This window comes from Ochotona curzoniae, unplaced genomic scaffold (assembly GCF_017591425.1).
Source record: "Ochotona curzoniae isolate NIBS_2020 unplaced genomic scaffold, NIBS_Ocur_1.0 contig_908, whole genome shotgun sequence".
In the NCBI taxonomy this organism is placed as follows: domain Eukaryota; kingdom Metazoa; phylum Chordata; class Mammalia; order Lagomorpha; family Ochotonidae; genus Ochotona; species Ochotona curzoniae.
In genome coordinates, this window is record NW_024466607.1 from 6994241 (window position 1) to 7011815 (window position 17575).

At 59.6% G+C, this 17575-nt stretch overlaps 1 protein-coding gene across 5 annotated transcripts in view; it reads right to left on the bottom strand.

The window, feature by feature from the left end:
- Positions 1 to 17575, bottom strand: part of SLC6A6 (solute carrier family 6 member 6) — a 64641-nt gene that overhangs the window by 14888 nt on the left and 32178 nt on the right. For all 5 annotated transcript variants that reach the window (XM_040995263.1, XM_040995265.1, XM_040995261.1 and 2 more), the window contains 7 exons: positions 15083 to 15322; positions 14236 to 14370; positions 13041 to 13275; positions 6649 to 6781; positions 1995 to 2129; positions 1021 to 1124; positions 779 to 903 (listed from right to left, as the gene is read on the bottom strand). In XM_040995263.1, the coding sequence (XP_040851197.1) occupies positions 779 to 903; positions 1021 to 1124; positions 1995 to 2129; positions 6649 to 6781; positions 13041 to 13275; positions 14236 to 14370; positions 15083 to 15322 (1107 nt within the window). The remainder of the gene's footprint in view (positions 1 to 778; positions 904 to 1020; positions 1125 to 1994; positions 2130 to 6648; positions 6782 to 13040; positions 13276 to 14235; positions 14371 to 15082; positions 15323 to 17575) is intronic.

The window sequence follows — 17575 nt, forward strand, 5'->3', positions numbered from 1 at the left end:
AGAAGTAGATGCCCAGATGAACCAGGCCTGCAGCCACTGACCCTCCAAGGCTGGGCTCAAGGGTGCGGGCCTGGGGCGTGGTTCTGACCCTGGTCAATGCCCGCAGCCCTGGAAGGAGCCTCACCCCCAGGGCCTTTGCCTGCCTCCGGAGGTCCTGGTTCTCTGTCCCACCATCCATGCTACTGCTGTTCTCCAGCTGCAGGCCAGGGCTTCCCGGAAGCCTGGCCCAGAGAGACAGGGGGATCCCAGCATTCTCAGTGTGCTGACTCCCAGGCCCCAGGGCAGTGGGTGCCAGAGAACCTGGGAGCCCAGAGGGCTAGACTCTGAGCACCTGTGCCCCTGGGGCTGACTTCCCAGGGGGCGGTCCTTAAAGCTTAACCCCTCCCCAGAGGATCACACCCACCATCCTCACTGATGGGTGAGCCCGCAGAGGTGCCTGACATGGAGGAGACAGCACCCTGTGGGGCACACGTGCAAAACACCGAAACAAGGCCCAGGGACTGGAGCCTGTGCTTGCTGGTAGGCAGGGAGAGGAAGATCATGAGGTAATGAAACAGTCCCCAGCCTAACCACCCCTAGGACCACGTTGCAAGAAAATGTTCGAAATGCAGCTTTGGCTCTCTGTGACACATGGGGCCATCTTGGGGTGGGGGGGTCCATTTTAGAAACCAGGCTCATTTCCCCCCAAAACCCCCTGGGGTCTGGCTTCATGCCTGCAATACTCATCTTACACACTAGGTGGCAGTGCCCACCACCACTGCCACCGATACCACCGTACCTGACTCAGCCACATCAGCAATGTCCACCCCTTGCTCTTGTGCCATGAAGCCCAGGATGGAAAAAATTGCGAAGCCAGACACAAAACTGGTACCACTGTTCAGGCATCCCAGCAGCATACAGTCCCTAAGTTACACATATGTCAGGGAGCAAGTTAATTCACAACACAAGGAAGCCACGCTCCCTACTTCTTCTCTTTTCATCATTTCTAGGGTGCACCGGGCCCGCCGGCGCGACACTTGCCTGTATGAGTTGTACTTGTACTTGTTGTAACTCCCCAGCGAGGTCATGGCCCCCAGACAGATGGCATAGGAGAAGAAGATCTGGGTCCCGGCGTCAATCCACACCTGCGAGGGCCAGGGAGGTGGCGAGAAGAGAGAAGGCAGAGATCAGAGCCGGCTTGGCAGAGGCCACCCTGCCCAAGGATGGGACCTTGCAGAGTCCAGATTCACCGGCCGAGCCTGCCCTTATTCCTGACATCAGGGTTAAGAGGTTGGGTTGCCCTCGAGTCAGCGCTAGCGTGGGCCTGGACAAGTAGGGTTCCATCACTGGGGCAACTTTCCAAGTGCAGACAGATGTCACCATAAGCTGGGCACACAGCAAGGCCCAAGGTCAAGGCTGTCATGACTGTGTCGGGAAGAATGGCTGTGGCTCCTGTAAAGCGGCTCCCCTGACTCTTCTGGGACCTTCTCCTGGCAGCCCTGAGGCTACCTGCATAGCTGAACCCACCCTGGGTGGCCCACAGCCTGCTCTCCTCTGGAGGGAGGGGCAGGAAGAGGACTGGAGCAGCCTGTATCCCTGGGAATCCCCAAGACAAGAGACACTCTTCCCTCCAACCCTGTGGGCTGGTGGTTCCTAGGGCCCGACCTCACCAAGAGAGCTGGCAGCTGCACCAGCCCAGCCTCTCCCACGCCCGGGACATGGGGCTCCCACGCACACACTCGCTGAGGCCACAGCCTGGAGGGACGGGAACCCCATTCATAGCAGATTCCTCCCTTACCTGGCGCTGTGCCCAGGGCAAACTCTACCTGGCAGCCTCAGGAGTTCTTAGCACCAACGACACACACAGCTGAAAAGCTTGTGAGTGGTGCCACAGGCCCCGGGGGTGATGCCCGGCCACACCTGTACTACCTGCTGCTGTGCACCCTGCCCTGTCCTGTGCCAGCTGGACCCTGGGGGGACAGGGAAGAAGGGGGGTGTACCCTGCCCTGGCATACCTGTGGGTCCGCAAGGCGTGTGATGTTAGGGTACAGGTAAAACTTGATGCCCTCGCCTGCGCCGGGCAGCGTCAGCCCCCGCACCAGCAGTACCAGGAGCATGGCGAACGGGAACGTGGCTGTGAAGTAGACGACCTGTGAGGGCAAGAGGACTCGGGTGGACCCGTGGCCGCCGCGTGCCACTGTGGATGCAGAGAGGGAGGGAGGGAGGAAGGGAGGCAAGTGCAGGTGAGACCTGACCTCTCTGGGCCCGTATCCTGGCACTCTGTGAGCTCCAACCCCGTGGACTCTGAGATTTAAATAAAAGTATGTGTACCAACACAGTGGTGGATGACACAGAAAGACAATCCCTGCTGTTGGGGCACCATGGCACAGCAGAGCCGGGCACTGGGGTGCCTGTGTGGCCTTGGCCAGGGGCGGCAGCCATAAATCCTGTGCTGAAGGACTGATGGCTGTGTCTGTGCCTTTCATGTGTGACCTTGGGCCCGGGGCTGACCCTCTCGGGACTTGGGCTTCCTGTGTGGAGTGGGCACAGAGCAACAGGACCCATCAAGGGGGTGGGGTGGTGACCCCAGGGGCTGATGCACCTGATACCCAGCAGGCTCCAAACCTCGGGCCAAGGGAAACCGGCAAGTGACAGTGACAGATGAGGACAGAGCCCCGGGCCTCAGCTGGTTGGCAGAGCAGTCCCCAACAGAACGTAAAGCTCTGCTGGTCACAGGCCCCCTGAGAAGGACACCGGCCAGGGGCTCTGGGAGTGGGGCAAAGGGCAGGCTCGCAGGTCCTCAGCCCAGCCACCCACCCAGCACTTACTGGGCACCCACCATGTGCCCGGGTGCTCCTCCCAGTGCTGGGAGCCACTGACTTACTCATCCTGCCCTTCCATTCGAGGGAAGCCGAGGCCAGGACAGAGTCCGCTATCCTGCCCAGAGTCACATGGCACTTGGGGGGCACGGTGAGGGGCCACCCAAGACTGCATAGCGCACAGTGGTCAATAGCTGTCCCTGGCAGGTGGCTCAGGACTTCCCCCCAAAGACCAGTGGGAGACTGCTGCCCCCAGGGCTGGAGGCAGAGATCCTGAGACTCCAAATCCTACACAGCCACCAACTGGCTTGAGGTCTAGGGCAAGGCCTGCCCCTCTCAGATGCCCTGCCTCACCTGGACTTGAGAGGCTGGAAAGCCAGAGGCCACCAGGGTCAGCCAGCCTGGGTGGTTGGCTGCTGAGGGCTCAGCACCTTGGCCCGTGTGGCTGGGAGGCTACCAGAGCCGACCCGGGTCTCACACTGCTGCCAGGTCATCCTGCCCACTCCCGCCCGTCACATCCACCAACACTCCTCCCGGGACCTCAGTTTCCCCAGCCACTCTCAGACCCCGGAGGCTCATCATTTCCTGAAAACCAGACAGTGGATAAGGAGGGTAGGGGGTGTCAGCAAGCCATGGAAGGGGTGAAAGAGGCGGAAAAAGCAAACCGGGCTGCCCCGGCAGCAGTTCCTCCCTTCCTGCAGCTGGACCAGGCCAGCTTCCACCTCTGGGGCTACACCTGGAGCAGGTGAACACCAGCCACAGACAGCAGCCCCCAGAGACTCCTGTGGGCAGCCACTTCACAGGGGGTTAGGCCCTGGCTGGGCCAAGGTCAAGCAGCCAGACAGCTAAGGCTGCAGGGACACCTGTGACAGGCACTGTGGGGGCACTGGGACCACTGCGCTCACTGCTTCGCTTGGCCCAGGCGTCATCTGCAAGAGCAGGCTGCAGCTCGCGGAGGTGGCAACGCACGAGCATGGCGAAGGCTAGCAGTGGGGCCTGCTGGAGGCTGCTGGGTCTCCGGGATCCTCCCAGCGCGTGTGGCTCCCTAAGTTGGAGTCTTGACGAACACCCTCCTACCCCGCCCGTCCCGCCTCCTCTTTGTTTTGCGGCGCCTGTCATTGCTCTGAGGACCAGCTGCTCGGCCTCTAGGGAGAGGCTGGTGCCAGCCGCCCCGCGGGCCCCTGGCGGAGGCCCAGCTTGCCGTGGGACGTGGTATTTTTCCGCTCCTGCTGGCGAACCTCCGTGGCTCCTCTGAGCCCTCTCCACCTGGCCACCCTGGAAACGCATGAAGATGCTCCCCACTCCTTGGGGACACTGGGGCTGCCACACGTGCAGGGTCCCCAGGACCGCGACATGCGTGGGGCCAGCAGAGAAAGGGCTCCCACACAGCTCCTGGCAGCCACACTGAGGTCCTTACCAGGCTGGCTCGGACTCGGGACCCATGGGTTTCTGAACAAAACGAGCCACCCTGGACAGCAGGAGTGGCCACAGCATGGGTCTGCACTCACTCTCCAGCCCTGCCCCGTCCCTTCATGACTGTGAGGACACCCCTGCCTGATGTCCTACTTGCACACAGGGGAGGTGAGGAAGTGGGAAAGCCAAAGACACCAAACACTGGGAAGAGGGAGGCCTGGGTTCCTATCCCAGCTTGGCCGTTGACAAGCTGTGTGGCTCCGAGAAAGTTAACTGCCCTCTCTGGACCTGCTTTCCCTGCTGTAAAGTAACTGCTTCCAGTAGCAAAGCCTGCAATTCCTGAGCCGAGACAGCATGGAGCAGCACACCCGGCCCTGGGGTCGGCTGCTGGTGTCACCACTGACTGAATGAGACAAGCCATGGTGGCTTCCTCGAGGCCGGCTTCCGACCCCGGAGCCGAGCATGGCAGGGTGAGGCAGGCAGGCAGCATGGCTCAGCCCCACGTCCCTGGCAGCAGGGCCTGGGCCGGCTGTGAGCCTGCTCTGTGGCTGGGGCTGAAGGCCACGGTGGCGAGGTGGCCGGGCAGAAAGGCAGCTCCCAGCCACAGCACTCGAGGAAGTCCACGGGTCGCCCATGTTTGTCTTGGCTCCTCTGGGCCGGCCTGGGCTCTGCCATTGTTCTGAGAACCACGCCTGCCCATGCAGGAGGCTGTGGCTAAGGGTGAGGTGGGAAGACCACTGGCAAGTCATGCCAGCCCCAGCCCCAGGCGCAGTGGGCGCTCTGCCATGTGGCTTCGGCCCTCCCCGTGGGGCGTCCCCAGGGCTGCTGACTGCTGCTGGTGGACACGAGTCTCCTGCAGCTCTCATCTTGCCTGGCATGTCTTCAGTTGGTCCTGGACCATCTGAGCGACATCTGTCCTGCTGATCGCTACAGATCTCCATTCCTGCCACAGTACCTGACATGCAGGAGAGGGGCCCATGGCGCGAAGCATCAACGACTCAGCCCCTGGCACTGAAGCCCATAGAGTCCTGACAGCTTTGCTTCTGGGTAGGGGCAACTGATTCTCCATGGTGTGCCAACCACGATGCCAGGTGCTTGCCTCACCTTCCCCTTTCCTACCACCCATTTCTCAGATGTGGAAACTGAGACTTGGAGGTAAGGGAGTGACCTCGGCTTCTGCCCTGTTTGCAAACAGGCAGAGCAAAGGGGTAATCAGGGGGTGTTGAGTTCCCAGCTCCCGGCGCACATCCCTGCCCTGGGAGGCAGTGATGGGGGGCTCCATCAGCCAGACTGAGTCAGGGCAAAGGGAGCTCTCCCTCTCTGCCTCTCAGATCATTTTTTCAAAACACAGAAGGCTGCCATCTGACAGGATTAGGACACGGAGAGGCAGAGAACACACATGCTCTTGGAGGAAGGTGCCCGTGCCCGCTGGCAGCAGGACCTGCGCTGGGCATGGGAGCAGCCCTGACTGTGCTTCCAGAGCACAGAGAGGATTCCGCAGGCCTGTGGTGGGGGATCCACAGAACCACGCCATCAGCCTCCCGCAAGCCTGTGGCTGGAGGGCTGGCTCTGTCTGCCCACCGCACCCTGCCTGCCACCACGCAGCCCCTACTTATCTCTGCAGTTCAAGAGATCCTTCCTCACACACACACCAACAGAGACTCTGTCCCCCCTCCCATATCAAGGTGGGACTCTGAGGCAGGATGACGTGTCCACAAGCCTCTGTGTGCCCAGCACTGTGGCTATGACCACTGCGGACCCCCACACTGGTGGCATAAGGTCCCCACGCTGCCTAGGAACAGGTGACACTGCAATTATCACCCAGGTACACAGGCACGCTCTCTACAAGGTAGCATTCCTATCAGCGGCTCTGGGCACTAAGCTGGGCATCAGAGTCACCCGCTGTGCCTGGTTGTCAGCAGCAGGACGCTGGGATACAGCCACCGGCCCAGCTACGAGCACAAGACGTCACCGTCAGCTAACGTTTTTGCGAGCCGCCTGCGTGGTCGTGTGTTAGTTATAACTCATTTGCTCTGACTTAGCAGCCAAACTCCATGCCAGAGCAGCTCAAACTGTGAAGAGCCGAGCACTGGCTGGGGACCGTGCACGAGGCACCGTCGGCCTCCCACCTGCCCACCCGCCCGCTCCTCTGGGTGCCGTGCAGTCCTACCTAGGCTGGCTCCACCAAGCCAGGCCCCCCGACTGCAGTGACATGGCATCCCTCCTCATCTGCCAACATCAGCAGTTCCTGCTGGGATCCTGAGGTGGCAAAGCAGCAGCAGCAGCCCTGTGCACTGGTCTTCAGGACCAGGATGACTTGAATGTGGGCATGGAGGGAGTGCGGGCAGATGCACTGGGCTTTGCTTTGGGACGTGGGACTGGTCAGTGTTCACACTACCCCTGGCTGCCTGGGAGGCAGAGCGAGAGTTGGCCTCACCTTCCCCGTGGACCTGACTCCCTTCCAAATGCAGAAGAAGCAGATCAGCCAGACGAGGAGAAGGCAGAGCGCGAGGTCCCATTTCAGAGTGCCCGGGTGGTCGATCCCAGGGGACAGGCTTAGCACGTTGCGCCTGCAAGCAAACACAGAGGGGAGTGGTCGGGGGCCATGAGGCTGGGCTAGGCTGTGTCTACCCGACTCACCTTGCTCCCTTCCTGGGCCTGGCAACTCCCATTTGCACAGGTGTAAGGGTTCTGGGAAGGCAAGCAGGGGACGCATTTGGACCCCTAAAGCAGGCAGCTGGGGGCTTTAGACACAGCCTAGCTTCAGGCAGGTTAACTCCCAGCCTATTTCCCTGTTGTAAAATGAGTAACAATTCCCCATGGACGCTTAACCCAACCAAGAACCAAACCACAGATCCTCAGCTCGGCTCAGCTGTTCACTCCCTGGCTTTGGGCTGCTTGTCTAACCTCAGTCTGCTCATCTATGAAATGGGTAACTAACCTCCCTACTGCTCCCACACCTGCCCCCAGCAAAGGTCCTCTCTCCATCCCCCTGTAGGCTGGATCACTCCCTAAGATGGAAGCATCCAGATGGCAGAACATTCTGTCTGCAGGTCTGGACAGGTTCGTTTTAGGGAGAGAAGGCACACAGAGTCCCAAGCAGAATCAGGACTGTCACTGGCGAAAGGACGCAACACCTGGAGCATGTGGCAGTGCCATCCCCTGCCCCGCTGCTGGAGTCAGAGACCTCAGGAGAAGGCAGGGTTGAGGCTCACCAGGAGACCCTGCTGAGGGCCAGGGGCAGAACCAAGTCTCCTGCCATCAGGGCAGACACGGATACAGCTGCTCACAGACTGTCCCCCAGGAGGTTGGACGAAGGCAGAGCAGGTGCAGGGAGACCCAGGGCCTGGACATGGTACCCAGGCCTGGAGCCAACCCTGTAGCTGGGACACCAAAGGTGGCCATGCCAGCCTGATCCTGCCCATGCGTCCCCTCTGGTGGCTGAGCACAGGAGCCAATTCCCTAAGGAACCAGTCCCCGATGAAAGGGACAAGCTGAGTGGCCCCCGGGGCCTCAGTCTCTTCTTCTGTCCAGTGGAAGTAATAGACCCCTTTCAAGTTCACATTTGCTGCCTGGCTTGGAAAACACCTAATGCACTCACACAGGAAGGAACTTGAGGGGTGGAGGGGTGGAAATAAGCCACAGACTGCTCCCTGGACACACTCATCCTTTCCCTTGTGGGTCACAGTGACAGCCCCACCAATGGCCTACGTGTGGAGCTCTTTTCAGTTTTCTCATCCAAGGAGTCCAACTGCTCCATTTTATAGATGGGGAAGACTGAGGCTTGGAGGATCCACTGGCCCCGGGCCTCAAAGTCAGCAGGCTTCTTAGCCCAGGCCCGCCCGACTCTACCACCCTGCTGTGCTAATGTTTAAAGAATACAGAGCCGTTGTGTTCTTAAAGGACCGCTCCTGTCAGGGTGACGTCTCAGGATCCCCTGGTGCCTCAGGGTAGGGGTTATGCCCATGAGGCTGTGGCCCCAGCCAGTATTCTTGTGGCAACAGCATCCTCCTGCCCCTCCCTGGGTTGGTGGCCTGGGGCATGTGGCAGTGCTGGAGGATGGGCAGTGCTGGAGGATGGCAGTGCCAGGAAGTGAGGAAGAGTTCCCTCCCCGCTCATCTGGGCTACGGCACCCACGAGCCAGCATCCTCAGCTGCCCTCTCAAACTTATCAGTATCTCCCCAACCTGTCTCCAAGCACTCCAACTTGGTGGTCAGGTGCAGGCCAGGGGCTTGGCCAATATCTGGCTCAGGGTGGCCCTCTGTCCCTTCCTTCAGCACAAGCCTGCCAACAGCCTCCAAACCCATGACCCCAGCTAGCCTGTCAGACCCCTGCTCTGCCCCGGGGCCCCAGCCAAGCCCTGATGGAGACCACAACAAAGACACGGAGCCAGGGGCCTCTGCTGAGGGTGTCGGGCAGTGAGTGACACTCTGAGGTCCACTCCGCCTCACCTGGCACATTCGTTTCCAATGCAGGGCCAGCAGGAGGGTTCAGAGACTGAGACTGGCTGGGACCCAGCTGTCCGTCCTGCTGGCTTCAGGGAGCCACAGGGCAGGAAGGTGACAAGGCAGCACACAGTCCAGGAAGGGACAGGAACCTTCACCATGTGCTCAGGAGAGGCCGGAGAGCAGGCAGGGTGAGGACTCACGTGGAGGGTGCCCAGCAGTGTACCCGTGTCCTGAGCAGCACTGCACCCAGCATGAGCCCCTGAGCATCCTTAGCATGCTGGTCACCTGCACAGCACACTGTTGGGATGGTTTACCTGGGCGGCACACATGCCCCAGTCCCACCCGCCACAGTGCAGCTGCCTCCTTGGAGCCTGACATGGTCTCCAGGACCCCATGGGCTAGCTATGAGTTAGAATCCTAGGGTGTCCTCACTGCCAGAGCCTGCCGAGTCACCGGCTGGACCTGCTCTGGGAGCAGCAGAAGCACTGCCCCTTAGGGCCACCTGGTTGCTTGATGTCTTTCCACCACGCTGCGTCCCATAACTCGGCCGGCAGCCCCGTCCCTGCCTTGTTGTCATCAGAGCGAATCTAAGCCAGGCACTTCCCTCCCGTGCCTCTACCTCCCCCACCAGCCAGGCCCCACCTGCCTGTCCCACTGCTACATCCACATCAAGGGGTGAGGGGCTGCACTGCCCTGGGTCAGCCCACTGCAGGGCCGACCCCACTCCACTCCCTCATCCGTCAGCTGCACGGCCTGCCTCTGGGCCAGCTCTGAACAGAGCCTCGCTGAGCAGTGCCTGGCATGCAGCAGGAGCCTGGCTGACATCAGCTGGGCAAACTCATCACACCCATTTGGCTGAGAGGGAAGCTGAGGCTCCGACTGGACCAGGAAGTCACCCAAAGTCATCCCGACAGAAACCAGACCTGGGTCTGCTTTCTTTTTTTCTGCCACCCACCCCCTCCGAATTCCAGAGATCGGCCACCCTAAATACCAAGTCCGCCGCTGCCCTTGGCCAGGGTCGCTAAGCATCACAGGCCTCCCTGACTCCTCTCCAGAGGTGAGCCACATTCCCGTCCCAGAATAGTCATGATTCATTCCAGGGTGGGATCCAAGAAAGAACAGCCTGGCCGCCTGCGCCGAGCCGCCCGCCCCGCTGCCGTCCCGCAGGCACTTGGCGATGTAAATACGTCCTCCGAGTGGGCCAAATCGTTTCCTCTTGACTGCGGGCCAGCTGTGTATTGGCCACGGCACCCCCCTAGAGGCCGGTGCAGACAACAATTAGCAAAGTGCCGTCCGCGCCGGGCACGGGGCCGCACCAGCCGCACCCCTCCACCTCCTCCTTCTGACAGCTGCAGGGGGAGATTGGCAAGGGGGGCTTGTTTGCAAACATGACTCACGTCTTTGAGTCTAACAAAGTCTAACGCTACGTGCCGGGCTCCCGGGAGGACCTGGCTGACTGAGGGCACGCGGCCAGGGCCGGTCCCTCCAGCCAGGGCAGAGGTGACCTCGCAGAGCCAGGGCCAGCAGAAGGGGCAGCAGCTTTGTTTACCAGGCCGGGGGAGAAGGCGGGCCCCCTGGGCCCAGCACCTTAGGGCATCATGCCAGCTTTTGCTAAGCATGGCAATCCAGTGGCTGGCCAGTATGTGTGCGGGGACCATGTGGGTAATCTGAGGAGTGGACACGCACACACACATACTCAGGGTGTGGTCCTGGTCTAATGGCTGCTGGGGACCCACACCCCACCTTGAGGCTAGGACCCCTGCTACTTTGTCCCCATCCTAAGCTATCCCAGGTCTTAGCTCTGGAACACACAGCCCAGGCTAGGAAGGAGAGCGTGTCAGGACCCAGCTAGCAGAAGGGCCTGGATGAGGACACCCCAAGGTCACCCGGCTGGGATGACCTCCGGAGGTGGGAACCTCCAGAAGCACAGGTAGGGACAACCAACAGGCTGGGTCCCTGCCCCACCAGCCCGCCCCCCCCCCCAACACTTGCCTCCTCTTTTATAACTCTGACACTCAAGGCCTCAAGCCCTGGCCCTGCCCCACCTGCCCTTCTTCAGGGCCACCCCCTCTTATTTGCCATTCCTCAGCTCAGGGTTGGGGGGGACACTCTGCCTCTGGGTGCCACTCCTGCCCAGGACATTTTAGGAGACGTGGTAAGCTGCTACATTCCCCTCTGCACCCCTTCCTCAGGTCTCTGCACTGGCAGGCGGGCAGGTAAAACCAGAGATGGGCTGGCAGAGGTGGTGATGGTGCCTGGGCAAGGTTGGATCCTGGGTTATCTTTTGAAGCGAGACTGGAGTTCTGTCTTCAGTCCGGCCAAAGCCCTGGCCATCACAGCCATTTGGGACATTAAAGTGGATGAAAGAGCTCTCCCTCCCTCTCCTCTCTCGGTAGTTCCGCCTTTCAAACAAGTCAGTGACAATGTTTAAAAGCCTCTGCTGCAGACTGTTAACTCGGTGCTGACACAGCACCCCTGGGTCTCAGCTTGCCCCATTCATTCCCTTCCCACTCTGCCATGTCATGGCCAGGACCAGGGAAGGCAGGAGGCTAGGGCTCCTCCCTCAGGGGCAGCTCAGAGATGGCACAGTTCCCACATCCCGTTCCAGAGCCCCCCGCACCCTGTGCTTACATGGGAGGCAGGCCTGGGCTCTGGCCTCAGCTGCTTTCCCGGCTCCTGCTCCATGGAGCTCCAGCTCCTCCAGGGATCCATAAAAGGGTCAGGAATCTCATGCCTGGAGTATCATGAGACTCTACGGAAAACCTGGACCAGTGTGGCCATTGGTAGGGAGGGGCCGGCGCCCAACACAGGCAAGCCTACCCTACCAGAAACTGTTTCAAATAAATACAGTTGTGCAGTGTCTTCTGGGCTGGAACAGGTAGCCGGGGTGTGGTGGTGGTGCAGAATAGAGGTTCTGAAAGGTAGGGGTCCTAGGATCCCCCCAGAGGATGTTGCTGGACGAACAGGCCAGCAGGCAGGTGTGGACCAAGGCGAGGAAGCCCTCATGTGGGTCTGGAAGCCTTCCCTCTAGTACCCCTGATGACAGGCGACAGATAACCATAGTGACAGCCCCTTTCCCAGAGAGGGCATCTTCAGCCCTTGGGGGCTGCTCCTTCTAGAATGCCCAAACTCCCCAAGGCAGCTCTGGCAACTGGAAGGACCTTGCACGATGTTGTTGACTGCTACATGCCAACCCTGTCATCAGGGCCAGCCAGGAAGCACTTCCTCTCTTAGGGTCACCCCACAGCCGACAGGGGCAGTGCTGCCAGCATCTTGGATGCAAGTGAGGGCACCACAGCCAGAGATGGGAACACAGCTGCCTAAGCTAGCAGTGGGACAGAGAGGGGGCAAACCCAAGTAGGCTGGGCCAGGCCAGACCAGGCCCAGCCAAAGCAATGGGGGCTGGCACACGCCCCCACAGCCTGGCAAGGGGCCAGTGGCTTGGGTGGGGTAGTCCTGGTCATCGGCTGTGTGCCAAGAACAGCACAGAAAGGCCAGGGCTGTGGCCTTGGGCCCTGATCAAGGCAGAAGAATGAAGTGCTAACATTTCTTTGTCTGCAAACCCGGGGCGGGGACCAGGGCAGAGGAGCACACTTTTAACGCCCTCTTTGTTTCCAAGTGGAAAACAGTTGCCCACCAGGATTCCCGAGGCCCAGCCCTGCCCAGGAGCACACCCAGTGGTGACTCAGACCATGCCCGTGCCCGGGAGGCTTCACAAAACCCAGAGTGGGCGGCTGGGCCTTCCTGCCTAGGACACACTAGCCCTGGCCACCCCCTACCCCTTCTCCACCTGCCCCAAGACACCCCTGCAAACAGCAAAGCCACACACCCAGGAAGCCATCAAGAAGGACAGGGACCCCTATCCCTCCGGGCTCCCTACTCCACCCCGGGCCTCAACTGGCCTCTTCCCAGGGCCGAGCACTGTGCCTGAGCGTGCAGCCTCTGCCAGCACTGGTTGACACACTCTTATTTTCTGAGCTCAACACTGCTGAAGCTAACCCAGATGCCTTCTCACTGCCTGCTTGCCTTTTCCTAGCCACTTCAGCCTCACACATTTTCCTCCATGCGGCAACAGAGAACATACTTCTTCTGGAATACATTCAGAGACAGACATGGCTTTCAGGTAATTGAGGACCTGCACCTGCCTTTGGGAGACAAGCCTTATGGGGAGGGAGGGACTCAGACCTCTTCCCTTGCCCAGGACTGAGTTGCTTAAGACTCAGCAGCCAGTAACTGGCCAGCCTGGGATTTGATCCCAGGCCTTGTCTAGACCAAACTTTCAATGCACACCCTGCAGAACCCCTTGCACAGATAGCAACCCCTTGTTCCCAGGGAGGAGATGAACTGTGCCCCCCACCCCCAAGCCTGAGACCAGCCTTACTCCCAGAATTCGGTGACAGGGGAGGTGAAGTTGGTGGTGCTGATGGTGAGCCACACACTCCTGTTCTTGCGCAAGGTGTCTTCCATGCACTGCGGCGTGTTCCAGCTGTGGTTGCAATGTGCCCAGGGAAGATCCGACTGGAAGGACTGGAATAGGTAGTAGGTGGCCCAGGCCAGGATGACAATGTAGTACACGTTCAGGAGGGATACAATCACGATGGAGGCATAGCCGATGCCTGCGGGCGGGAAGCAGGTGGGCAACAGGTGAGCCAGGGCCACTCTGTCCAACCCCTCCCCTGTAGGCCACGCTGTCCCTAAACCAGGAGCCACAAGGGACCTGGGACCTGACCAGCAAGTTGCTGTGGTATGAAGTGATGACCACACGGATGCACAGGTGGAGAGATGGGAGGGTGTGATGGGCAGAATGCCACATGCTTCGCAGAGCGAATGGGTGAACAGGTAGATGAAGGCCAAATACGTCATAGCTATTCAACCAGCTGGGAGATGGAAGGATGGTGGCTGATGAGAAGTTAGGGCAGAGGAATGAATGAGTGAATGGAAGATGAATGGACAGGCTTGTAGTAATTGAATGGTTTAATGGAAGAAATACTTAATGGGTGGATGACTAAACCGACCAACACATATTCCCATCTTTGCCAATTAAATCATAACAGTGATGGGCTTATGTGCACAGGACTGCAAAGCTATTATTATGGCAGTACTTGCTGCAAGTCCAGGACATTTTTTATGTGGTTGTGTCTGTCTTCATGGCAACCCTATGCAGAAAGCGGATTGTTTCTCTTATAGGTGAGGACTTTGAGGTGCACAGGGATGTTCCAGAAGTTGGAATATGAGGAAGAGGTAGGACTTGAGACCAGACACAGAGCCTCCTGAAGCCAAGTGTCTGCCCACTACACGCTGCTAGACTCCTACTAGCATACCCTTCCTGCCACCTGGACAGGTGGGCACAGCAGGACCTGGGGCCATCACTGTGTGCCAGGTGCCTGCCATCTACCTCCTTTCTCAACTGCACAGCGGTGGCAGTGTCACACCTTTGCTGTCTGAGCTGCAACCCTGAGTCAGACAGAGCTAAGTGACATGGGCGAGGAAGCAATGCACCTGCAAACGGCAGGTGCTCACTAGCTGGGCGGTGGTGCTGCACCCCAGGCCCTTGGCAAGCCTTGACTCCTACTCACCAGAGAACAAGGGGCAGATCTTTTCCCAGCAGGTGATGCCCCCTTCAGAGGTGTACTGGCCTATGATGATCTCCAGGAAGAACACAGGCAGGCCACCCCCAAACAGAAAGATGAAGTATGGTATGAGGAATGCACCTGCAAAGAGAGAAGACGGGGCAAGGGTCAGGCTGGGCCCAGCACTGAGGCCAGAGTCGAAGGTTTACGCTCCCAAGAGCTCCCATCTGAGGGACTCGGGGAGAACAGGTGAAGGCTGTGGAGTTGAAGGCTTTGGGGGAATAAGGGCTGTGAGGGACCAAGTCCATTGTAGGAGGAGGACATGGGGTTGAGGCCATGGGGGAGGAAGGCTGTAGTGGAAGAAGGGTATGGTGGAGCAAGGCTGTTGGGAACGAGGCCCATGGGACCTCTACCAAGTACTCCAAACCTCGAGGCTTTGGCGTCGCAGGGGCCACCATCAGCCTTCTCCTCATCCGCCTCTCTCTATGCAGGGCTGCGGCCCCAAGACCCATCTCAGCCACCACCACCTTCACATCCTTGCCTGCTGAGGCCAGGTAGACAGAGGAAGGTGCAGGAGGTGGCCTCTCCAGCTGGGCCGTGCGAGCCAGGGGAGGATGGAGGGGCCAGGCCTCGGGCGGAGGCCTCCTGCCCAGCACCTGCAAGCAGCTTTGGCCCATCCATACCCCCTATGACTGCAGGCAATGGGGTCAAGGGTTCGTGCTTCATTTTGGGGAGCATCTAGCACACTCATCTGAGTCCCAAAGGAACCCAAATCCCACGGAAAGCAAAGAACCCCCCGCTGTGTTTCTAAGGTCGGGGGTGGGGTGGGGGTGGAGACGGGGTGCAGCCTCACCTCCGCCATTTTTGTAGCAGAGGTACGGAAACCGCCAGACATTGCCCAAGCCCACGAAGCCGCCAGCCACTGACAGCACGAAGTCGAGCTTGCTGGACCACTTCTCCCTCTGTGGGGGCTTGCCCTCAGCCTCATCCTCAGGCCGCGTGCCTGGGCTCTTCCCAGGTGACGGCTTCAGGATGTCCTTGTGGAAGTCTTTCAGACACTGCAGCTTCTCCTTGTTGGCCATCTCCTCGCTCTCTGCAGGGGACAGAAGAGTACATACAGAGCAATGAGGGCCAACCACGGAGTCAGCAACACAGCCCTGCCCTTGGCACCCAGGAGCCGGCTGCTGCCACATGCCTGGACCCGTGCAGGAGCCTCGCAGTCCCTTGCCTACCCCATCATCCGGTACCTTCTAGGATGCCAGGGATCCCAAAATTCAGACTGGGGGACGCTGTACACTGGCAGGGCCCACAACCGACAGCTTCAGCTCCCCGGGCACCTCAAAGGTTTCACCTGTGTCATCCCACAAAACCCCAACACACCCCAGGCAGTGCTAGGAACCCTCCCCAGGACAGACCTGCCTGCACATTCTAGAAATTACAAGCCGACTTTCTGATGTTGGATTGGTATAAGACACGGAGCCCAGTGTGGCGAGTGCTGTGTGGCTGCTCCCAGGAGGGACCTGCGGAGCACGGGGAGGGATGCTTGGCTGGAATAGGCCCAGGACTGGGCAGTGGGCTGCAGCCCACGACAGAGAACGCATGTTGGAAGCTCTGTTTGCCATCTATTAACCAGTCACATGTCGCAGCAGGAAAAGTAAGGCTTTGTGCTACGAGGATTAGGCTTGAGTCCCAGTAATCTCCTTTCCCGCCCCTCCCCGGCCATTCTCCGGCAACTGCGGCTCTAGGTCCCCTCACCCTCTGGCTCTCTGTGGGGTTCAGCCAGCAGGAGCTGCACAAGCAAGTGGAATGAAAACACACACACACACACACACACACACACTCCGTCCCTTTCAGGCCACTCCTGCTGAGACCTCACTCTCCTTGAGGCTTGCTGCCAGCCACAGAGCAGCCTTCTGCTTTGTTTGTTTTTCAAATATTTATTTTCTTATTTGTTTTGGAAGACAGAGTCACACAGACAGGGTTGAACAGGGAACTGCTGTTTGCCAGTTCACCCTCCAGAAAGCTGAACTGGCCAACGCTGGGCCAGGCCCAAGCCAGGAACTCCCTTCAGGTCTTCCCGGGAGAAGTAAGAGCCCAAGGCCTCGAGCCACTCTTGGCTGCTTTTCCAGACCATTATCAGGGAGTGGGTTCAGAAGTGGCGCCCACAGGACACTGCAGGTGGCAACTGGACCCACTACACCAGGTGCCAGCCCCTTCTTTCTGCACTTCCCGGGGTGGTTTCAAGTGTGCTGTCTTCTCGTCATGGCTACATGAGCAGGAGATGGACCGCACTTGCTGACGAAGAACAGACAAGGATGGCCAAGAACAACCCGTGTCCCAGCCAGTAAGAAACAGGAGACATTAGACAACCGTGACTCCAGATGTGGTCCCCTGCCCTCAGTGTTCACTCCTGACATGACACAGCCGCACCACAGGTGAGCCCACTGGGCCCTCTTAGGCACCCACCTGCAGGATAAAAGGGGCAGATGGCATGATGGCTGACTCACAGCCAAACGCCGAAGTTTCCAACCATCTAAGTGGGTGGCCATCACCACACAGAAGTCGTAGTTGCCTCGTGCTCCTGGAAAGCTGCGAGCTTGGGCCACACAGAGTTCACATTCCTCACGGCTACCCCGTCACAGCAGGTGCAGCCTACCCTGAACACAGCCTGGCCAGCTCACAGGCAGCACCTATGCACCAGCCTCGGGGCAGGGGGGCAGCCCAGCCTGTCTCCTCCAGGGCTCACCACTATCTAGGGCACCTGGCCCCCTGACTGGCCCCCTTGCTTCCCGGCTCTATCCTCCATCAGAAGATGGACTCCCAACCTGCCTTGTTCACACAGTGCCCCCTGCCTCGGCCTGAACAAGTGTGCTGCTAGGAAGGTAGTTCCCTGCGTGGCACCTGCCATCCATTCGTACACCTCTGAGTCAGTTGCTGGCAAGCCGTGCAGCCTTGAGATTGCAGGCGAGTAAAGAGTGGGCTGCCAGAGAGCCGTGCCACTCTAAGGGGCAGAGGCACAAAGGCACGGCAAAACCCCTGCCCTCGGGATCCTCCCTCCACCCGGCATGGGGTGGGGGACCCCGATTGTTTCACTATCTGGCAGCCAGCAGACCTAGCGAGGCTTCCTGCAGCCCCCGGAGTCCTTCCTCTGTCTGGAGGAGCATCCGCATGGCCTTTCTCTGGCCGCTCCCTCGAGGCCCTGTGCAGGACCCGGCGGGCCTGTGGCTACTGTAAAAATAGCCCCAGCGGCCAGCATTGTTCCAGCCTGTGCTCGCTTGCTCTTGCTCGCACGCCCCCGATGGTTATCTGGACAGCCCATTGTGGACCGCCAGGGTGGGCGCATAAT